The sequence below is a fragment of the Dermacentor albipictus genome, chromosome 3 (genome assembly GCF_038994185.2).
Source record: "Dermacentor albipictus isolate Rhodes 1998 colony chromosome 3, USDA_Dalb.pri_finalv2, whole genome shotgun sequence".
In the NCBI taxonomy this organism is placed as follows: Eukaryota; Metazoa; Arthropoda; class Arachnida; order Ixodida; family Ixodidae; genus Dermacentor; species Dermacentor albipictus.
Window position 1 is genome coordinate 42,799,919 of NC_091823.1, and position 24,326 is coordinate 42,824,244.

General features: G+C 44.6%; 1 protein-coding gene across 1 annotated transcript; it reads left to right on the forward strand.

Moving 5' to 3' along the window:
• The first annotated feature begins 105 nt into the window (after nucleotides 1-105).
• On the forward strand, nucleotides 106-16,979 carry LOC135902542 (uncharacterized). The gene is made up of 6 exons (XM_065432674.2): nucleotides 106-323; nucleotides 606-700; nucleotides 12,627-12,734; nucleotides 12,852-12,996; nucleotides 15,833-15,870; nucleotides 16,831-16,979. The coding sequence occupies exons 3-5, from the start codon at nucleotides 12,629-12,631 to the stop codon at nucleotides 15,867-15,869; spliced, it is 288 nt and encodes a 95-aa protein (XP_065288746.1). The 5' UTR covers nucleotides 106-323; nucleotides 606-700; nucleotides 12,627-12,628; the 3' UTR covers nucleotide 15,870; nucleotides 16,831-16,979.
• Nucleotides 16,980-24,326: the final 7,347 nt, after the last annotated feature.

Genomic DNA, 24,326 nt, shown 5'->3' on the forward strand with positions numbered 1-24,326 from the left:
TCATTATCGTGAACCTTGTATACCCCGCCTATCGCACCTCCTAGCCTGGATACGCTTATCACTTCTCACAAGTCCTGCGACTCGTTAGGCTGCTTTGCGAACTGACGAACCTGTTCTCTAGTCCCCAGTCTATTTAAGCTAGTCATTTTTATTCAGCAGTTCTCCACGGCAGCGTCAACCATAACGCACAAGGAGTACGAGTCTCTAGCGGCGAAGCGGTGCACCATTCCGTCGTCAAAGCGAAACAGCGCGGCGGGGCCGTCTGCTTCAGCGCGCCGCGTCCGCATCGGAGCCAAGTTGTACTCCACAGTGCCTGCTAAAAGGTGAACTGTACGCGTATTGTTGTCGCCTTCATTACGTGAACAAGTTAAACTTGCTTTTATCTTGATACGCAATGCATCACGAATCACCCAGACGCGCTTTACCAGCATATTCACCGTCTTGTGCGTTCAAGCATTGGGTTCCTAATCATGGCTTTCCGTTAGCGTCTACTTCACGTGCAAAAGAATGGCCCAGTAATCTACCCCACACGATAGCTAACATACCGAAGTCACATTTCATAGGCTGCAAGTGACCTTTCTTCTCTTTATTTGTATTTTTCCTAGAACGAAACTGAGGGCTCACGGCTGCAACGTCGCTCGCTTGAGCTTCGTCTCATCACGCGACAGTTTGCTGCGTGACAGCAGACAATCGTGCAACGGTGAGTTAAGACAATCTCAATGTTCCTAGTGTCCGCGACTTCCATGCCAAGCCTGAACGAGAGAGCCTGGATGTATATATAGCTTTTTACGCGTCATTCACGTCCGCCCTGAAACGAAATGTGTAAAAGCCCGAGGCACGTCGGCCCGCATTGCATTCGAAAGCGCAGTCTTCCACGCTTCCGAGCTCTGAACGTTATCTCTTGGTTTACTTCTAGGCTTTATTGCGAGGCTGCGGTCTCTTTCGCGCTCCGGCACAATCTCTGAGCGCTGGTGCTGTTCACAGGGGGCCGTTCTGTCGCTCTATCACCGGCTGGTCACTAAAGCGTGGCTTCCGTTGAAGATACGCACACGTGCGGCACTCACTTTGCAGCCGCGAGCGGGTTGCAGCAGTCGCGTGATTGGGAGTGCTTTGCTAATCTTCCCTCCTTAATTGTTGCTTCGACTGCATACTTTTATTTTATTTATCAGCGCTTCCTATCTCTCTCTCTTCGCACTGTGAAGAGCCCGGTAGAACTACGGGGTATTGTCCAAAGACACGCAGTGCTTATCGCAGGTACTGAACGACATATCACGGCGCCTGCAAAGGCATAATGATGCTCCTTGATATAGCCGAGGAGAATATCTCTTGAGGCGGCTTATTTAACAATATCAATTCTTATAAGCACTTTGCAAGACGTGTCCTTCTGTTAAATGCATTTCCGCCTATGAACGTGCTCCTGTCTACTCTAACTACACACGATCCATGAAATAGAGTGTGAGAAAAGAAAGACTAATGCAGACTTCACAGGCTGTCGGATTGGCGTGTACCCATTTGTGAAAGATGTTCTCAGTCGATACTGTGTCTAACCGTTGTATTGAGCCCTGGTTGCTGATTAGCAGATATCAAACTTTTCAGCAGTAATAATGGGCTTTGTCTTGAAACAATCTTTCGCTCTTGTCCTGCCTTCAGCAAGAAATAAACATGCTTGCATGTTACATCTAGCCTTTGATTCGGAAATGTTGAATTGCGTTGTATTATTATTATTATTATTATTATTATTATTATTATTATTATTATTATTATTATTATTATTATTATTAAACAGAGAGGGAGAGAGCTTGGAGGAGGGAGCAGTGAAATAATTTTATTTCCTTTTTTTTTTCAAGCTAATATTTTGGTGGAGATGTGTTTTCTTTTCAAACACTGTTTCGGCTAGCTTTCTTTTCGGTTTTGCTATTAGCCCCGAGAACGAACACGGGCGGCGCTGCGAGCGCCGCTCGCGTGACGTCAGGGCACGGACTCGCGCCTGTCGTCTGCTACAGTTCGGGCGTTATCCGGGCACTTTCTGCGGTGTTTTCGTTTGTTCGCCCTCGTTCTCTCTGCTTGTATACTTATGGTGGTCGTCTCAAATATATTTTTACGACGTCTTCCTTTGCGAACATTTATCAAAGAGGTAATTTCTTAGACAACAATGCAGCTCTCGAAGGCAACGCTACAGTGCCAGCCGAAGCGACGGAGACCAGCCCATTGCGGGTTTTTCATACGCGGATCGACAATAGCAAAAGCATAACCTATAGGAATCCAGTTATGATACCATACCTGCCGCGGTGCAACAAGTATGTCACAAAGCTGGCTATATATGACTTCTACAGCAGTTACGTTGATTTTATTCCGCTAAAACGGGTTTGCTCACGACGAGTAGTCCATGGTATAATATCGAATTTTTGCATTTCCTCACAGAAACGCTCGGCAGTAGCACGGTGACTTAACTAATACTGGAGCTTAGATTCTACACGCCTCACTTGCTTCTTTAACTGCTTGTCAACATTAGGCGGTTCTTGACGTGTTTATTTTTTTTAAGCGGCGGAAATTTGAAGTAAAGTGAATGAAGGCTTACAGGTATTTACAGAGTACAAATAGGAATGTACCAATATATATTCCCTTTTCCGTGCTACACGTTCAACTCACCTCTTTAGAGCGCGTTTGTTAATGATTAATAATGCATGTTATGTTCCTCTTTTTTTGTCTATGTTACCAAGTGTATATCATTTATTTATTTCAATGCCGCAGTGTGTTTTGCATTGTTATCGTGGAAATATTTCACTGTGCTTTCATATATTGTATAACTGCAATGTTTTATGGCCACTATATAAATGTAATTTATATGGCGCTTGATGTGTTACCCCATGCAGCCATATTGTACCTAAGAGGGTGAGATTACCTCAAGCCGCGTCTGTGCGGCTTTTTCCCCTCATCCACCTCCATTTACAACTCCTCTGTACATGTGTGTGTGTAAATGAAAATTAATAAATCAAATCAAACTCACTTGAGAAATTTACTGGTGCTTGTTGCTTGAGGAATATACATGACGAATCTGTTTGGCAAACTGACACAGGCTGCTCGGTCCAATTTTTTTAGTGAAGTATGCCTGCTGGACCGCATAGCTGCAGCCAGAAAGCAGTCGAAGCGTCAATAACTAGTAGTATGGGACATATTGAAGATATAGAAATTCGCCCTGTGGAGGGTCAGAAATCAAGTGAAAGTATATGCAAGGCTTGTGGTGCTTTCTTTATGAATGTTTGCGATTGGATTGGAGCAAACTTAAATTAGCCTGCAAGGTTCTCTTTTATGTACCGACGAAGCGAATAGTTATCCGTTTGTATAATTAAATAACGCTGGATCGAGACATGGTGAGACAAAAGGTGCTTGAATTTTCTTTTGTAGGCAATCTAAGCTGCGTAGTAGTAGCTCGAGAATACTTTAGCCATTCCAGTTGGCGCTGTAAAAAAATGCTTTATGGTTTTAATTCGAAGTTGAAGTGAACTGATGGGTTTCGCGAACATAGCGTGCCTCGCCATACGGACAGTCGATTGCTACCGTTACGTGATCAGGGGTGTGCCATATTGTCGATAAAGGCTACTGAGGGCCACTATGATACATTTCATCACTTTCAATTGAGTGGCTCTCGATCTAAACAACGAAACTTTTCTCTCAGGTGATTGCTACTATGATGTTTGTGAATTAACTATGTAAATACTCTACATGACGCGCCGTCATGTTATCAGCCATGAGCAATTCGTTTTTTGGAGGCCTGTTTCAGAGGGGGATGAAAGTAGCAGCAAACATTTTCATAAGAAATGCGCGCCTAACTATTTTTTTACGCATTCATGAATGGCCATATTTGAATAGAACAACACACCAGAGTAATAGGAATCATGATGACAGCTTCGCTGGGCAGTGTCTTTCTAACATCGGATAACATGTTGACGCCAATTACCAAATTTTTCTTCCACGTAAAATGCAATACCTCTCATAGCTAAATACTAAAGGAATGTTAAGTATTTAGCGAAGCATCATACACAACTTCGCGCGTTGAATTTGCAGATATTCTTTTTTTAGTCAAAATTTACCGATAGACACTGCGCATATATGCATTGCAAAAACTAGTAGACCCCTTTAACGCTACTTAGCTTGCGATATCCCAGCCGCAAAGTTTCTCGACTCACACGCTTTTGAAGAAGAAACTGTGGTTAAGGTATGGCAGCTGAAAGAAGCCGACTTATTCTTCAATACGTACGGCTCGAGCCGCCTACACCCCAAGCGTACACGAAGGGAACGAGCGTGCGCGGCAGCCGAGCGAGCCGGAGCGAGCGGCGTCCTGGCCGTGACGTCACTCGCGAGAGGGCGCCATTCCTCTTTCTCGGGGCTAATTCCTCTCTGCCGCCCGTGAAAAGGCAGGGTCAGTAGCAGCGTAATTAAGTAGATACAGGTTCATCGGTATTGCAGGACATTAAGCAATATAGTAAGCATAAATTTAAAAAAAGAAGTTGCAATGCCGCTATGGGACCATGGTGCCCGATTTAGAGATTAAATGAGGGAGGGGGACAGATCGAATCCAGATGATGACAGGATACAGCAAACCAAATGGTATTGTACGTACTCGTGCGACGTGCGATATACACGCAAGTCTAGCCCACTCTATTATTTCACCGCACACAGGCGCCTGGCAAGCGATGCTTTGAGGGGGGGGGGGGGGGGGTAATGCTTATCTTAATTGTCCTCAATCAATAATCGTCCTCTATCTTGCGTGCAAAAAGCGCCCGGTACTTCCCAGGTCACGAACGGCACGCGCGTTATCAGCGCGACATATAGCATTCTCGAGTGCGAGCGCAGAGCTTTCAAGAAAGGAAACGCAAGCGGGATAGATGACGATTATTGTCTCGAGACAAGGTGTATACCCCACAGGGTGCAAACTTTTTACACTCTAAAAAAAGTTGGGGTGTATATCTGCCACACAACGATAATCGCCATCTGCCTTGCTTGCGTTTCCTTTCTTGAATACGCCGCGCTCGCCACTTTCCTGTCGGCAATGCTATGTCATGCTGATAACGCGCATGCCGTTCGTTACTGGAAGTACCGGGCTTGCAGCGTTAAAGGAAATGCGGACAAGACAGGTGACGATTATCGTTGTGTGGCAAGATACGACTCAAAGGGTGTGAACTTTTCTTAGAGTGTACAGTGTACGGATTAATTTTCACTTCACATGGGGGTTCTAAGCCGTTCTTTACCGTGTACCCAAAGCACGGTACGCGAGCATTCTTGCATTGCTTCCTCATGGAGATGCGGGCACCGCGGCCGGTTATCGAACCCACGACCTCGTGCTTCAGCAGCGCAACGCCATACACTCTTTAAAATGCTTGCACCCTTTGGGGCTTATCTCGTCCCACAATGATTATCGTCATCTGCCTTGCCCGCTTTTTCTTTCTTTAGCGCTGCGAGCCCGGTACTTCCAAGTCACAAAAGGCTTGCGCGTTATAAGCGTGACATAGCATTCTTGACTGCGAGCGCAGATATTTCAAGAAAGGAAACGCACGCGAAGCAGATAACGATTATCGTTGTGGGACAAATATACACCCCATAGAATGCAACTGTTTTAAGAGCGTACTTTCGGTGTACACCCTTTGGGGAATACACTTCAAATTTTAGGTTTACATCCTTTAATTGGGGTGCATTCTTGTCCCGAAACAATCATCGTCATTTATCTCGCTCGTCACATAACGGTGACGCGAGATAAACGACGATAGTTATTGTGGGACAAAAATACGCCCTAAACGGTATGAAGCTTTTTTTTTTTTTAGAGTGCACAATATATGAGTTCGTTACGCGCTAGCTGGCGTTGCTGCGAGGAAAGTACAGGATTTGCGCAGCGTTAAAAAGAAAGGGGGGGGGGCTCATAATCGATGACAATTATTGTTGCGTGACAAAATTACGCCAGTGGGGGCGGGAAATTTTGAAGTTTGTATTTCGTCGGAACGGGGTGCATACATGGTCTGCTCGTATATGTATGTATGTATGTATGTATGTATGTATGTATGTATGTATGTATGTATGTATGTATGTATGTATGTATGTATGTATGTATGTATGTATGTATGTATGTATGTATGTGTGTGTGTGTATGTATGTATGTGTGTGTGTATGTATGTATGTATGTATGTATGTATGTATGTATGTATGTATGTATGTATGTATGTATGATCGCCAGGCGAGGTGGGGGCGCCCCCCGCCCTTCCTCCGCCCCCTCCCTGACTTTGCGCAGCTGGTGACAATTACGTGGAAGCTCCGCCCACAAAACCGCACTACACCGGCCTTCTGTGCCTCCGTGCTCCAAAACATAATTCCGAGAGAAGCCAGTATTGAAAGAAGTTTGCCCAGACGTGACTTCATGGAAATGAGCGAACGCTGTGACATTTGTAGACATTCTCTTCGAGTGCGACAGCGGCGTATTTGCCACTGCCTTTCTTAGGTTATTACCAACCGTAATGTTCCTGCAAAATCCGTTGCCTGCAACTTACCTTGCTGGCGTTTGACTCTATGTAGCATCGACTAGGCGTTGATAAAGACGGTATTGGGAGCGTAATACAAGTCGGTGCAGTAATTTCTTCTCATAGCTGCTGTTGGGAACTGCTCTGGCAGGACCGCGTACGTGTCTGCAGTTAGATGCTACTGTCTCGCGGCCTCACGATTTCGCTTGCGTTCCTCCAATTTCGCTTGCGTTCCTCCGTGTGTTTCGCTCACATAGCTGCCACCGTCTGTGCTATAAGTACTGACATAATCAAAGGTAAAGCCGGTTTTATTTATTTTTTATTTTTCGGCGCCAGTGGTCAATGCCTATTCGGCATTCATGCATACAGTGCGTTTCACAACTACTTCCCGCTAATGTAGCTTCCTTACCGAAGTTATTAAAACTTAGTTCTTTAAAAAAAATATTGACGATAATCGACCAACTTTCAAGCTACCAGTTTTGGCAAGCAAGAATTACCATCCTGTCTTGCAATTCCCTAATTCTGATAATGGTAAAGATTTGCCGCTGGAACTCTCGATGCACTGATGATGCGTTTATAGGTGTAGTGGTGCGGATTTCCTGCCCTGTAGGGACGAGGTCACGTGGCTAGGCCTGTCTCGCGAGGGTGTAATCCTGTTGATTCGTGTTTTGTTCCTCAACAACCGTCAAGTAGGCATTGTGTTCTGTGCGCCCTTCGAGTACACACGACTTCTGTAAAGAGGCGACAAAAGAGCTTGATAAGAACCTGGAAGTGCCTGTCCACGTCTGTGCCGTTTGCCCGATATGGGGATGGCGAATACAGCACTACACTACGTGCTGCGGCAGCTGTAGTTCCGAGACAACGTTTACTGCGTCTATAGGGCAACTTCTGTCCCGAGACGCGTACATGCATTGTACGTAGTACATATCGTGGGAGTGGTCGAGCACATCCATGACTGCTGGAACGAGACATTCATTTGGGTTGGAAGTCCAACTTCAATGACTTTCTTTTATCTCAAACACTTTAATTACACGGCGATGGCGCGATCGCAATACATGCCACAAAAGCACGGTCGTTTCTGTCGAGTACATTATATGTGCGCGTGTGTTACCAGCTAGGGCTTCAGCAAGTGTCAGAGAGTTAGCGAACATGTTATGGTGTCAGAGCTTACCCCCTGCAATGTCAGCGACTTCAGATTTGGTGTACCTTAATGACACCCTGCCACAACGTCGTCCGTGCGCATGTGCCTGCCGGTTCACACCCTCAAGGCAAACCACTGCAATTGCTATCAGTGGCGTAGTTAGGGAGTGACCAGGCGCGTAGTGAGGATTCTTAGGCGCGTAGACAGTTCCCCTTGATTGGTGCGTAATGATATAACTGTTACTTTGTACAGGCCCTTGGTCTGCGTGAAGGCGTACACCATCCTCTATATCTGTGTGGGGCGGGCGTTCGAAGGATATGCGCCTTTGTTCATAGGCGACGTGTCAGGCATAAAAGGGAGCAGGGCACCGACGGGAAAAATTTCGGGGGTGGGGCTGAAGCCCGGTCAGCCTGCTCCCCCTTCTGGCTGTGCCACTGAGCGTGGTATACTGGCCACGTGGCCCCTTCCGCCGAAACGTCTGTGTTTATATAGGCAGCACTCGTATACCCCTTCCTGGTCAAGTGGATGGCCCCTCATCCATTCCCCCCCCAAAAATTTCTGGCTACGCCACTGACTAAGATCCATTCCATGGTGCTCATACCTGAGCTCGATTTCGAAACAATGCAATCGCACATTTAATGTAAAGCTGCACAAATGCGACGATTATATTCCGGTTCGCGTTTCGATCATCAACATGTGCCCTACGGCGCCTTATTGCCAGGAGCGACCAGTTGGCGCCAACGATTCTTGCACTGGAGGTTATATAACGGTTCGGAAAACTAACCGTTCGCTAGGCCTACCGTGTTTCGTTCGTCAGAATGGGGCTTTTGATGGCAAAATCGCGATTCTGACCAATGCACGCGAGGGCAGCGAACGGTTCGTTTTTTGAAATATTCTGAGATCGAATCCCAGGTAGGATATAGCCACACTACCAGACGACCCAGGCAGTGCATAAAATGCACCCGAATGCCGTTTGGGACACTGTCAAAGTCGCCGTTTTGGCAACTGTGGTTGGCTGAAAGCGTGAACATATCGCGAGGGTTTCGTGCCCATGGAAGTAAATAACTATATGAAGGAGCATTGCGCAACACGACTGAAGCCTAACCGGCCTAACACCTGATCGTCACGTCACAGCACGCGGTAGGTTTTAGTGCTCCGTGTCCGTCCATCTGCGTCCCGGAATGAGGCCAGACTGTGCAGTTTGCGAGCGCGATTGTATGGTGCACAGAGACCTTTTGTCGAAGAAAGAAATCTTTAATTATTCCATTATGCTCGATTCTATTACTTTTCTAATCATTCACCGTTCGGTCAAGTGGGGCGCCGTTCGTACCACTGGCGACGGGCGAAAATTAGTAAAGTTCGAAGATCGCTGACCTATCAGTGATATTGGGGGCGAGCTCCACCACTGGAAAAGCTGGCGCTGCTGTCGGCGTGACGTGGCATGAGGGATCATGTAGACACAGCGGTCGCGTCGGCTGCTTCGGAAGCGCCAAAGCAAGCTGAAAACGAAAGTTTTAACGTCCCACCAGCGCTGCAGTTCTGTGTAAGAGGGGAAGTTTTCCCGCTTCGGGTGCATTTGACAACACTAGCACGCACTATAATATGTAGTGGCTGCCTTTGAAGGCGTTCAACATGGTGGGCTACTACTCGGTGCGGCAAGCCGGACGTATACGCAACGGGGCCCGGTGCCGCCTTCACACGTATCCGCGGGACAAGTTGCTTGAAGCTTGGATCGCGAAACTTAGAACCAGCAAGCAGCCATCAGCTACAATTTGGGTGTGCGGCAAGCACTTCCGAGAGGAAGATTTCTGCTACGGCGTTGCAGTTGCGATGTTCATTGAGTGGCAGAAAGCGCGGTTTGAGAAGCTCGCCCGCGCGCGGTGCCCGGTTAATGTCATGAAGTTTTGATCTATGAACTTGTTGATGCTGGATACTGGCAAGTTCAATAGAACTGAAAGGGAACGGCAAGAAGCACAAAAGGAGGCATGTGCTCGTGTTTGTGTTAGCAGAAATACACGAGCACATGGATTGGATTATAGAAAAATAAGTATGAGGTAATTGCTCGCTGAGAAGGCCTGTAAACATACGGTACGGTGCAACGTACTTCACAAATAGTGATATTGAAACGTCCAAGAATTTAAAAAAAAGGAAAAAAAAGATTGAATCATCGCGACGGCGCATCACGTCGCCGTAGGCGTCGAAGCCCATAGTTATAACGACATTATTTTTAGCAGCTCTGATAAGCGTCTACGCAACAATGGTTGCTTGTGTACAGTCAAACGTTCATATGTTGAAAAGCTCACGGCTAGATGCGAAAACGCGCTCGCAGCGAAAGCGAAACATTGCGAGGACATGCATGCAGACGCGAAATCGGTCGCTGCGAACTCGTACGATCTCTGCATTGAGGCGTCATTCTGTTACGTTCCATTTGGTTATACAGCCATATTTTGCTCTCAGCGATTGCCGACGTTTCACGCAAGAAACTTTCTGGGGGCTCCATCGCGGCGACCGCGGGCAGTGGGGGTTCATTGTACTGTACGTATTCGGTAAAGAGATAGCTTCTGTAAACCATTCTGTGCTTTCTGTTTGCAGAAGAATATTATTTTTACAGTAAATAACTTCTCTTGTTTAGAGAGTGCTTACAGAAATGTCCAGGAGGGCTCCCGCGTGGTGTTCTTATTGAGCGTCACCAGCCATAGCTATGAGGAGCGCGTCGCGTTATCCCTCATACTATACACAAGCGAGGCGCTTCCGATTGATGGCGACTCTGTAAGTCGATCCTCGCCGCCAATATATCGCGCTAAAACATCTACACGACGTTTTTCAGTATACAATACGGTGTATATTCCCGACACATGTATCGCATATTTCGTCGCGATAATATTTGCAGAAATCGAGTCGTGCGAGTATAGATTTCCTTTGAAATCTCATATCCAAGCCTGAAAGGAGAGCACCTGAGATTGTAATAGAGCAGGCGGTGCAGAATCTCTCCGGGGCAATGACGGTGCGCACAATAATGACGCGGCTTTTTTGGCGTGCAATGGTTCTGACGTACGACACCCAGGACTTCCTTCTTATCGGGCTCACAAAGGGCCATGCGCGAACACGGACTGACAATGAAAAAGCCGTTTACGACAGCATGGTGATCATGATCAGCGCACGTGTGTGACGGATGCCTACGCGCGGGCGCGCAGTCGCGCAGATAAGACAAACTGGGACGTTCCCAGGTCGTCCTTGGTCCTTTTGTCCGTAGTATGAAAGCGCGTGCATGCGCGTGGCTACTGCACGTCGAGGTCGCGGCGCAGTCGTCAAAACAGGCACACGCGCGACACGACGCGGTCTGTCTGGGGCGTCACGTCCAAAGCAGACTCCGTTCGCCCATAAAAATGGCATAGCCAGGTCCGGCAACGTTCTGACTGGCGTTGCGAAAGTCGCGGGGCGCAGTAGCGCTGAACTTAGCGTCACAAGTTGACGGCTGGATGCGATCATATTTATTTAATAGGCTTTCCTTTTTTCTCTTTTTTACTAGTTGTAACAACGTGTCATTATTTCGTATTATTGAACACCAAAGCTGGAACACAGACTGGTCCGTGGGTTCTCACCGAGGTCCCAATACACAGACTGCCCTGCTTCCGGCTTTGACCATTTTGATCTCCCCGCTGCCTTTTGATCACCCCGAAGAGATTCTGCTCAGCCTGCTCCATTAAAATCTCAAATACTCTCCTGACGCTTCCACTTGCCACAGTTACATGTGCACACCTGAGCAGTAGTTGTAAAAAAATCCAATCTATCCTCACAACAAAAAATGGCTGTGGCTTAGGTAAGGTTAAGCCCAGGATGCGAAGCATACTAGCCTTTATTTTAGTTGTTGAACCACTGTTTAGCCTGGTGAACTGCTGTTGCTTGGCTATATTTGGTTCGGCTAGACGAAGAAACAACTCATGCATTACTTCTTCGCCTTCAAGAGTGGAACGCGACAGCGTTCCCGTCGACCCGCCAAGGGGTGTAAGACAATGGGCTACAGGGCAGCGACTACGCGCCCCGCATTGGACGCGGTGAGCGTCGAGCAAAGCAGCGTTCGGCGCGGCAACGAAATGTGCGCCTGAGCAAGAGACGCACGCCTTAGAAACAGCGCGTTTCTAAGGCAACACCGCATTCACTAGAGGCGCTTTTGTACCGCTTTGAAGCGTTGTACTCGTGGCTCAGTGGTAGCGTCTCCGTCCCACACTCCGGAGACCCTGGTTCGATTCCCACCCAGCCCGTCTTGCAAGAGTTGAGCCAAAGCCACTTCTCCTCTGTCGTGACGTCACGGTGTCACGTGATTTCATGGTCACCGCCGCGCCTGAGGAGCTGGGTTGAGCCCTCGTAATATGCTTCGCATAAAAAAATGCCCCACATCATCTGCAACATGAGTCAGAACCTTGCCGTTAACTTTCTCTTCTTTTCTGTCTCATCAAAAAGCTTTCCCGGAGAATGCCTAGGTCTTTACTATCGCGACAGTACAGCACCATCTTGAATGTACACGCGGAACTGCTTGTAGAGCCACTGTACCTCTTTATGGCACATCCGCCAACAGCTGCTGGTGTCCTACAGGTGACACAGAGAGGGTAAAAAAAAATATGTTTCTGTGTGGGTGAGTGAGAGAGACCAAGCAGCCATCACTTCCTGACAGTGGCTGGCTAATGAAAACAGCCAGCAATTAGGCGGCAGCGGTGTTCAACAAATGGTATTACATGATTTTGAGGAATTTTGCCTTCAATGGGGCACCTGTGTCATCAATTAATTTGTAGCGACACTGCAAACATAGGGAAGATCGAACATGTTTCGAACTATATGTGCTCAATGTTCTACAATATAAAATGTTTAGGGAAAGTTGCATAAGTAGTCATGCCATTTCAAGGTAGCCAGAGATATTCAGCGGTTGTCTGTTGAGACTCCGAAAAATAAAAGCCAGTGATTATACATTTATTTTTTTTCAGCCATGGCTTCCATACCCTATGCAATGCACTCTGCTGTGAATTTACACAAGAAGCTCGCAGAAGAGCAAACAAAGAATCTTGGCGTCATCTTTGAACCACCGACCAGCAGTAAGTTCCAGAACTGAATCCACAAGTCCTAGCAGACTGTAGCGCACAGTGCTTACGATAGTGCAAAAAGACATTTCTATTTCACGGTCACATACTTCTCACTTTTGTATTGTGCAGCAATTGAGACAACACTGCCAAAGTACAACCCGAAGCTGATGAACAGCATCTGGGGTCTCTACAACCGCTATGCTCCGCACTCTTTCCAAAAGAACTGCGAAATCCCCAGCTGCTCCGTGCCCGGGATTGTTGGCGCCCAGGACAAGTATGAAGCACTTGATCATTACTTTATATGTAAAGATATTTCTCATTAATGTGCACAGTCCTCATGCTCACTTCTTAAAGGGACACTAAAGAGAAAAACAAGTTTAGCTATATTAGTAAATTACTCTAAAATAACAGAAATGCCACTAATTATTGTGTGAGGAGGCTTGAAGGCTTGAAAAAGAAATACTGGTGGCGACACTGCCTTGAAGTTTCCACACTAGCCCACCATGATGTCGGGCATGTTGACAACTGTGCTGGTCAAATTAATTTAGTTTTTTTTTTACTGGAAATATGGACTACATTTTGTTCTAAAAGAACCAATCACTGAAGTTTTAAGAAGCTTTATTGAGCCACTGAACAGTTCAAATACGAAAAGGTACTTTTAAGTCTATGATGTCAAAATTATGCACTAGTGCTGGAATTTCAGTGCAAAAAAAAAAAGAAATTTCATACTCTCTTCTAATAATCAACACATTACTGTGAAATAAAAAAAGAACAGTGTAAAATGGAAGAATACTTCATCCACCTAAACTGATCGTGTTTCTCTTTAGAGACCCATCAAGAGGCTTAGCAACACACCTATCTGCTCTTTTTCTATGTATTAGTGTCTGTGTGTAGCATTATCGTGTCTAGTGTCCGTGTTAGCATCAGTTGACAATTGTTTTACCAGTGCATTTCTGCCCATATACAACAAGCTCATCAAATTACCAATCTGACGCCGAACCTGCATTCTGTGAAAGGTGTAGACATATCTGTGAGCGCTTGCAATACATTTTGTGTTGCTACTCTACAGCCCTTTGGAAAGATTGGCTGTGAAAGCACGCTTCATGTTGTAGCTCCATTAGTGGTGTGAATAGTGTTTGCCTGGAGACTTTTCATGTTGATGAGAGTGCATGAAGAATTTGTGGTTTGGGTTATACAGAGTGCAGTTTGGCAGAAAATATTATATGTAGCAACATTACACTGGGTGCACACCGAAAATGAATTGTTACATTCCTTACACAACCAGACTGGTGTCAACAAAGTCAACCAAGTCCATGAACAATACTCAGTAGTGACACTTTCATGTGGGACAAAAGTGCATGGAAGGTCGGTAGAGAGATGCATGTTGGAACAGTGGTCAATTTACAGTTATTCACAGTAACTTATCTTCACTGTCGCAAGCAAATATGATGGTAAAGGTGAAGACCACTAACACCACTAACAGTGGCAGTCTTCCTAGAATAGGAGAGTATGGCACATGAATGAAATTGAAGGTGAAAAGGGGAGCATGGTTGTGCATGACTAACTGTACATTGCAAGCATTGCACAAGGCCTTATCCTGTCCATTGCACATATCTAACAACAAGAGAGCTAGGAAAGCTGCGGAGGCAAAAAAATGGCTGCTTCAACAAAAGGTTGTTGCAGGGCATCTTGAAGAAAATACCCTCAATGAAGAGCAACCACAAGTGTGCTTAGTCTGTGAAAGTTTGCCACAGGAGCAATGGTGAAACAGCTGCCTACCCTAGGGACATTTGCTTAGATCTAGGGATCCTAGGCCTCGCCTAGGAATATTTTTACAAATCTGGGAAAAATTTGTGCGATGACATGGAGGAAAAAAAAGCTCGGAGACTTGAGAAACCGCTGTTGTGACGCCTCAAGGACTTATATGTGGGACTACTGACGTGACAGCGCATTTTGATTCCAGTCAGCCCAAATTACTTTCGCATTGGCATGCAAAGCAAGACTTGTGGCCGTACTGCAGTGCAGTGAAGGCCTCTCTTCAAGTAAACGACAAGGTGTGAATGTTCCCCTTTAAATAAAATATTTATCTGTAACTGGCAAAACAAATGTATGCTGCTCTGCCAAACAAAGCAGCACTTATTGGCACGACTAGGAACATATACCAAGAACTGAGCAATACCAGGCAGTCGGGGTGCTGTGTAGCCAACTATGCACTCAAATTTACCGTCGGTAGGCAGAGCAACAGACTCGCATTGTAGAATCCCAATGGTCATGTGTGTGGGTTCGTTTTGACATAGAGGAAAGAAAAAAGTGTACATTCTTTGCTGCAAATGACTTGTAAGCATGCAAATGTGGTGCTGCTATGTTAGTACATCACAAAAGCATGTAAACAAAATTTATTTCACATACTTTATATTGGTGTCATGAAGGGACACACTGACACATTCTGTAATCCGGTGTAATCCGGTGCCAGCTTCCCTACATTTCAAATAAGGCTCTGTGTCAGTCTGGGCATTTTTGCTGTTGTTTAAATTTGTCTTGCATGTGGAATGAGTATAAATGTGCTGACGTCTTGTTTTGTGAACGTAGTTTCAAGCAGGAGGCTGCATTGTTAGCACAAAGAACTCTGGTTAGCGCTGCTTGCACTGCAACATTACTTCAGCTTGAGTGCAGCAACTTCATTATCTAAATTTATAGAACGAGCTTGGAAATAAATTGAAACTATAAATTTTCAGTCTATTTGCATAACAAAAAGCTATATCTTTACGAAAAACCATATTGAGAAATTGAACATATGCATCTTTGAAAAAATCTAGAGAAATTTAGGGAATTTCTTTAGCCAATTTATAGGAAAACTGGCTTTGGAGGTTGGCAGCACTAATTGGCAGTTATGGCCAGCCGTTTTTTAAGACAATAATATTTTCACTTGCAAACACAAAAGAAGAAAGTTGCACTCTTTCTGCCTGATTGAACGGAGTGGTGTCCAAGATAAGTGTCCAACAAATCACAATAGGATCGAGTTTGTTTTGCTAAATGTACATCAATTCCAGACAGTTATAACAATGAACAAGCCACTGCACTCACTAATATTTTACTCCCACATATTGCAGGCCATTCGGATTGTCCCTGTGGAACCGCCTGCACTGAGGTAATTCAAGACAAGTTAAACTATACCATGAAACACAATGCTTCAGACAAGTCGGACTTGTCCAGAAGCATTCTTACAAAAGCAGGTGCTGATATGTCTGGCTCATATGCACATTGCTTTGTTTTTAATAAGTCCAAGTAATTTTCCTGGCTTCTGTTGCATAATAATATTTCATGCAGTTCCTTTTTTCAACCAGCAAGCAATACAAGTATCCCGAAAAACCTCTCATATACACAAGCCCTTTTGTAGCATTTGTCTGGTGGCACAGTCCATGAATGCTTTGGTCATCTCAAAAGTTCCAATCATGTTATAGCAAAGCCTAATGCTCGACGATGCAGATGACTTAAAATGGAAGTTTCTAATGAATTTTCATAATTTACTGCCAACTGCTCACTTGAGATATGCAATTGATAATGCCTGTGTAACAAGCTAATATGAATGAAATGTTTCATTCAGACATGGACTAATAACATCTATGTGTGTTTTTGTTTCACCGTCATTTAAAGGGCAAATTTTTTACTTAATTCACCACTCTGTGCATATAACCTCGTCACACGGCAAATCTAATGTAATTTCCAACAAATGACATTTGTTGAGGTTAATGTGATTATCACTCCGCACTGTCACATGGTGAAACTAAAGTCATTTTAAAGCAATGAAAATGACGATAGTAAACAACAAAAGCCAAAAATAGCATGAAGCCCACTTTTGTCTAATAATTATTTTCCAATATGCTAAATGCCATTGGAATGAGTTTGGCAAACTCATTCACTGGGAAATTCTTTTCAACGAATGCCACTACATTTTACCATATGACAGCAAACAAATGGCATTATGAGCAAATATCATATGTTGTAAATGACATTAGATTTGCCCTTTCATTTTAACTAAAGCACTACAAAAGAAAGAAAAAAAGTGCCTGTTATCGTCCTCACATATTTTTATTCATTTTTTTTTCAGCAAATGGCTCTGAATACCCCGGTAGCATGAAGGAGCATCAAAGCACTCACAGATTTAGAGCGCAACTGTGGTTTTTTATAAGGTTGTGTAGTAAAAATTAGCTGATGTAGAAATAAAGTGTGTGTAAATTACACCTTTTTCACAAGGCACCTCAGGGTCTTATAGCCAACAGCAAGCCCCTAACTCGAAAACAATCAGAGGTATGTTTTCGATTTTATTTCTTTACAGTGATAGCAGTGCAAGGGATGTGTTGTATGGTTCACAATGATGTAATGCTGGCTGGGCGTAATGTAGATTCTTAATTGATACACTAACAAAAACGTGAAAACAAACTGTCATGGCAACTATGAGATTTGGACTCAAGTAGTGCGGATCAGAATATAGCAATGTTTTAACTACTTCACAGAGATGATTCACATTACAAGTGCGAGGTCTTCGCACATTGTACAATGAATCTCGCTGCAGTGTCGTGTCAAATATTTCAGTTGTTGCAAACAAGCGCTTATGGCAAAAAAAAGTTATGTCCATTTACATCCAGCCATGCAGAAAGATTATTTATAAACAATGAAGGATAAAGAGAAGGCTACAGAAGTGGGAAACCTAAAGAGAAAATGAAAAAAAAAAAATTCTTTAGCCACACCACTCTGCGAAGGTGGATGGCCAGCGAAGCTGTTTAGCGTGAAGGTGCGTTGCTACTCATGAGTCCGGACTATATGCGGCCTCCCCATTACAATGACAGAAGAGAAGTGAAATCCAAAGTGGAGAACGGGAACTTGTCTTTCTGGCTTTTATATACATTTGCGTGGACGATGGGACTGCCACACCGAGGAGCCGGAAGAAACTAGACATGCGTGATGTGTCGACGGCACTGCCACCATGGGACAGCGGAAGGAAAGAAAACTAGATCTATGGTGGTGCAGCCAGTTTAGGACTTCGAGCAATTTTGGGAGCAGGAAAAATTTCATTCTGGAGCAGTTTAAGAGCAGAAAAATTTGTCTTCTTGGAACACTTGGTGTAGTACAGCAGTGGTTTGTAGCCATTTGGCGAAGCTTGTTATTACTGTGCAATCAGTAAGTCCTGCTCAACAGTGAAGTGAGACACAAAGCCAACAGCAACCAATTAAGCTTGCCTTCCCACGGATGGTATACCATGCACGGTATATGTTGCAAGCATTTTTATTTGGGTAGGCAAGGAACTTAATTGTGTAAAAAATAAAATAAAATTTTGTAGGCTAATGAGAACAAAGATATGTGTCTAGGTGCAAGAGAGGCATAAAATTACAACTGAGCTAGAACAATTTGCACTGTCATGCACAAGACAAAAAGTGATGGCAAATGTCATATGCATTCAAAATGACAGATGTGCTTTTATATGCTTTACTGCACCAGAGAAATGTGTACTATGCCCAAAAACAATGCTAGAAGCTCGACAAGAGACTAAGTGTCTATACACGGCACCAAGATTAGATGCCTCTGCACGGTGTGTCGCAGAGATGGTGATGGCAGTGGAGAACGTTTGTACCATCTCGTACACTCACACTCACTTTGTCGGCTTCTCCTGTGTCATGTGGCCTCTGCAAATAGATATGAGTCGATTCGGTGCAAAACTGTGGCTTCTGTCGCTGATACCTGACTGACCTTTCGGAGCACTACCTTTTATACTCCCAAGGGCTCAAATCGCCACAGGCACATTCGAAATAGCTCTGAAGGCCTGCCAATACAATTATTAGGCAAATTGGTGCTCGTAATGTGACAGGAGACGGCTGGTACACGCGTGTATAATTAAGGAATACATACTGTGCACCGCGACAATGGCCTCTTTCCACTCTTCGTATGCTTCACCGCGTACCACTGCTGTATCGAGGCGAAGCTGACTTCAGTAAACCTGCATTATGCAACACGTCGTGCTTTCACAGCTTTGAAGGCATTGGCGAGGAATACAAAGGCAGAGTAGGCGCCATTGCTAACAGCGGCGAATTATATAAAGAAAAGCACCAAACCGCACGGAGCTTGGTAGCGAACGTCGAGGTAGCTAGGCTTAGCGTTGCCGCGGTGGTGGCTACGGCTTCCAGCGAATCTGCGTGTGAAAGCGCCTGTTCGAGGCGACGAGATAATCAAAACGGCGGCGGCGGTGGCTTCGATTAATGCTGCGTCGGACCAGCAGCGCAAGGGCAGTGAAAGTAAACAGCAAAAGATATGTTGTCTCATAATGTGCATCTACCTGTGCATTTACTAGCGACAAAGCATAGACTGCTCTGACCGTGGGACCTACCATGTTGAGCATGGTGGAGACAAGTATCTCATGAGAATATGACCAACTCACTAAAGAATCAACGAAAAAATAATGCAATGAAAAAACAAATCGCAAGTAAACTTATTGTACATTTTGTGAACAAGAGATGTGTGCCAGAACACTAGCTTATGCAGAGGCCATTCTCCACAAAAGCCAGCCATTTGATCTAAATACACGGTCAGAGGATATTGGTTACAGCAATTTTGTTTTGGAGTGAAACACCCTTTCATTACTTTTTCATGTAGTGGGTCATGCTCAACGAGTTGAGCTGCTACTACTACTACACTAATGTGTAGCAGCAGTTCAACTAATGTGTAGTCAGCCAAAAATCTTGAAGGGTCCCTCACTAGGTATGGCCATCTTAAATAGAAAAGCTCATTACAGACTTCACACACTGACGATCGTGTCTTGCTAAATATTACAGCACTGTGTGCCACAGGAACAGCTAAAATTTCAAACCTAACGTCATGCATTCTCCCTTTAAAGCAAGTGTTACTTTCAGCCATGGAGCCGAGGTGACCTGCACAAACACGTGACATAAACGCAGTCCTCGCAACATCACTCACCATGACACATTACTTCAGTAAATCGTCCAATGCATAACATGCAATGCCGGTACTGAAAATGTGGTGTGCAGCAAAAAAGAAAGAAAGAAAAAAGGTGGGGCTGGTCATGAAACTTGGTGAGGTCCCTCAGTTTCGGTATGGGAGAAGGAGGGGAAGGAATATCGCTTGCGGACGCTGCTCGAGGCTGAAGGAGAGAGGGTCTCTGTTGGCAGTTGTGCTCACCTCTTGGCAGTGGGCTAAAAGGTTATTAAATTTTTTCTATCTCCTCCAACATTAAACAGATTTCAAAAATCATTTCAGTAAAACTATTCTTAGACAGCATTTTAAGGCTTTCAGTGTACAGCCAAAATTTGTAATGAGGCCTGGTGAGGGCCCTTTAAGTGTAGTATCTCAACAAAATGTTCAGAGGGTTGGCTCTCTATACTCCGTTTCATAGATAGCATACAACACCGCGGATACTAGCAAGACTTTTTTGCAGTGACTGCATTTGCACTAAAAAATAGTTTAGCGTTTTTCTGCCAGAAATTATGTGAAACTGTTCGTTATACAGGCTCAGCATTAAATAAAAAAAACTATTTCGCCCTTAAAAGTGATGAAACTGTACTAATACAATAGACTTCTGTTAATTCGACTGCAGTTATTCAGATTTTTCAGCTAATTCAATCTCTACTGAAGGTCTCGGCCAGTGCCCATATGTTTCTACGGGCCCAAACTTTCATTATTTCGACCTTGAAATTACCTTTCGTCAGACAATTCAAACTTTGCTGGTCATCACGCACGCGACCAACTCCAGTGGTGATTGCAGTGTTGACTACAAAAGTGGCAGTGTGTCTTGGTGGAGCTTAGGGCATAGTGAGTGCGGCGAACACGTCACCTTCTGTTGAAAATGCCTATTTTTGGCCTGCCCCAGCAATATCTTATACCGAAAATGGCAGCTCACAATGAATTACTAAAGTATTTACCCGATTCTATTGCATGCCTTTTTTTCCCAAGAAAATTTGCCTGAAAATTGCTTGGGCAGTGCAATACGATACGAAACGAAAACTGCGCCAGCAACTACCATCAGAGCCAGCCAGGTTAGTGTCATTACCATTGCCTTGATAAGACGACCACCATAGATGGTGGTCGTCTTCAAATTCTCGCATAGCATGACATTCCACTTTCAGTCTATGAAAGCACACTCAAACGAAAGTTATTTTACACGTTAAAGGGGCCCTGAACACTTTTTGAACATATCAAGAAAAACTTGCCAATCTGTCGTAGAGGCTGCTGTGACCATGCGAGCCAAATGTTACTGCATTGCATGTAACAGGGAATTTACAACAGTCAAACACAGCGAAAAATTGCTTGCTCTCCCTTCTGCAATATTGTCATGCAGTGTGTCATTGAATGCAGCTGACCAACCAACGCTCTTGGCTGATCTTGTGGTTGCGAGATAGCATTCTCAGTAATACAAGTTTGCTAATCTTGAGTCAAATAAATGAAAATACAGTTAAACCTCGATATAACAAAATTCAATAAAACAAAATTCCCGATGTAATGAAGTATTTACCTTTTCATGACCTCTTGTCCATAGAACATGTAATTAAAACCTCAGTATAACAAAGTGTGTTTGCATGCAATTTCAATATAACGAAATTTCGCTTCCACAGCAAAAGAATGCCGAGACATTAAATGGAAACGTCCACCAACGCAGATGGCCAAATAATTTAATTATAAGCGGCTGCTTGCAAACGCACCTCAAGGCATGCATGCCAGCACGACAAGAGTGACCGTCCAAGTGAACCCGCATTATGTTCTGTATGAAGTCCAAGTGAAATAAGATCCTATCGTATGAAGTCTAAGTGCAATAAGATCCTATCGCGCCCCGTGCACTTTGTGCTTTAGGTACGAGTGAAAGCATGCATGGGTGAGAAAGAAAGGTGGTGGCTTCACACACGAGTGCCGCTTCTCGGCACAGGCAGAGAGAGGGAAAGAGGAGGAGGGGAGCGCGCTCACGGTAACGCGACCACACGAGGGGCAGGTGGGGGGGGGGGGGGGGGGTTCAAGTTGATGCGCATGGCGATTTCTGGCTGCGCATGGCTGTAGGCGCGGCTGAGCTCATGCAAAGCTGCGTATCCTGCATTAGAAGTAATCTGCTGGATGAGCAAAGAGTGGGCGTGCCGAGATGGCGTCGCATCATGTAAGCTGTCTTCTGGCGCGTTTAGTATTGGAGGTTGCGTAATCTAGAGCTTTGGTGGTCCACTGGAGCGAGAGACAGACGAAGCATTCGCTCCCAGCTGCGGGTGCTTTTCACGATACCATAATGATATCATTGTCCCAGTGGGGGCGACGCCATCAGCCATGAAGGCGGAGTGCACGCGAAAGTGTAGCTGGCTTTGCTTAACTCGTAACACCTATGCGAGGATATCGTCGACGTGGCATGAAACTATCATTTGTCGGCGACTCTCAAATTCATCAAAATGAATTGCTTTCTCATTCAAATTTGCTTTTCCGATTGCCCAATAATTCGAAAAATTCTGTGGCCCTTTACCGTGTAAAAGAAATCGACCGGCGACTGTACTTATTTACATGAAAGGTCGAATTTCAATGCAACGAAAAATTTCTATATATCGAAGCAAACTGCCGATTTACCGACTTCGTTATATAGAGGTGTTACTGTATAAGTCTGCGATCTCAAAAAGACAGGAAAATAATTTCATCTTTGCGCTCTGTGTAGTTGCGTTTGCTGCGTGTGGCATCAGAGATGGCAGCAGCATGCTGTATAGTTTAGTTTATCTGCAGCTGCCATGGGGTGCTGCGATGAGACTTTAGCTGCTGCGACAGTCAACTTTTGGCCGGGGCTTTGCCCTTTTGGCTACTTCGCTATGTAGCTTCCAGCGCGCTACTGGAGACAAAACAAGAGAAAGTCGGGTATCGGTGCGATAGCTCCACTCGTAGTTGAAGGATCAAAAAAAATTTTGTAGCATGAGATTTGTGAGACGACGTCCTCTAATAGTGACGCTATGATTCTGTGATTAATTGGAAAAGTTTTCAGGACCCCTTTTGTCTAGCGGCAACCAGTTGCATCATGGCTTTTTCGTGTTCTATAGAATTGCATGTGTCACAGGAGAAACTAGTGAGGTGGTTAGGCTAGATGTGGAGCATCATCCTATTTGCAGTTGTTGCAGGGTCATTTGACAAATACAGAATATCAAATGCACTATGGACCATACAGTGGAAACAGTGTGGTTTTTTATAGACAGTGATAAAGTGCTAAGTTATGATGATCAACATTAGTAAACAAATTTCCTTTCTGTGAAGGTACATTACACTGGTTTGGCCTTTCTGTAATGTAAGAATAGAGGGCATGCTACATTTTTCTTGCTAAAAAAATCGGGGGTTCATTCAATTTCATTTCAGCTTTCTGCTTTTGAGCCCATAAAAAGTGTATGCACATTCGATTCGGGGACATGTTTGAGACAGGGCAATACTGCCAAATGAATCAGCGGTAGGTTTTGGGGTTCTTTTTGCCTCTTGTTTAATGCAAGCAGCAAGATAATTCGACAAGTTTCGCCAGTCCTATCCGGGTTGATTTAATGGAAGTATACTGTAGGTTGTTTCAGACCATTTTGCTTTTCGTTGTTCTCCTTTTCCTTTTTTTTTTCCACCCTGCTGTGGCAGTCACATGCTGCTGGCTCGCAGTGAAGCACAGACTGGCAATAGCTGCATCTCCTTTGCGGAGTTGCGTGTAACTTCACAAACATGCTATGATGCTCAAAAGACACCAATAAAGCTTCGCGCGAGGAAAATTATTAAGTGTCCTCCCTCAATAAAAATGAAGAAAAGATTGTCCAGGCAAGGTGCTGAGCCCACAGCCTTTTGATTCAGAGCTGGATGTCTAGATTACTTGACCACGAAATGCTTTCTTTTTTTATTACATAGTACTGATTGTACCAAGTAACATTGTAACACATTGGTAAGGCATTTTATGTCAGAACTGCACAAGCACTATCCAACACATCGCACATCGATAGTCTAAAGGGGACTATGAGTACCCACGTAAAGCACTATGTGTGCCTCCTGTGACAAAGCACATTACAAACATTTTGGTGCCTAAAGGAGTGGCAACAACAGCCAATTAATCAAGACGTGGTGCCAGTCCGGTTGAAACTCTGTTCAATGATACATGTCTTTCAAGTGAACAACCATTTTACTAAAGTGGAATTTTAACAGAAACAATGGGCTCAGAACTGCGGTCTAACATGTGCTCTTCCATAAACAGTGTAGTCCAATTAGGAAAAATATATCCAATGCCACATCATCTTCATGAGGTGCAAGCAAATATCAATCAGTATGCAGTTTCAAAAGACTGTCTTCAAAGTACTCTGTAGCATGTCCCAAAACAATATTGAATCTTTAGAACTCATAAAGGATCGCTTTGAAGTTTTAGGCACATCACAAGGACAATTCACAGAATGACTTGACCACAGCCTTGACCATGAAATGCACAGAGTGATACATCTTGATGACTGGACTTTTTGTGTAGCTTCCACAGCATTGCAGGCTAAGTACAAAACAAACTACAGTGTGGACATGTTCCAGATTTCTTAAAGCTACTCTAAAGGAAGGCCATATTGCCACTTGAAATATAGCATA

Coding starts and splice junctions, on each gene's coding strand:
- LOC135902542 (XM_065432674.2), top strand. CDS start 12,629: ATGGCTTCCATACCCTATGCAATGCACTCTGCTGTGAATTTACACAAG. Junction 12,735..12,851: donor CTTTGAACCACCGACCAGCA/GTAAGTTCCAGA, acceptor TGTATTGTGCAG/CAATTGAGACAACACTGCCA. Junction 12,997..15,832: donor ATTGTTGGCGCCCAGGACAA/GTATGAAGCACT, acceptor CACATATTGCAG/GCCATTCGGATTGTCCCTGT.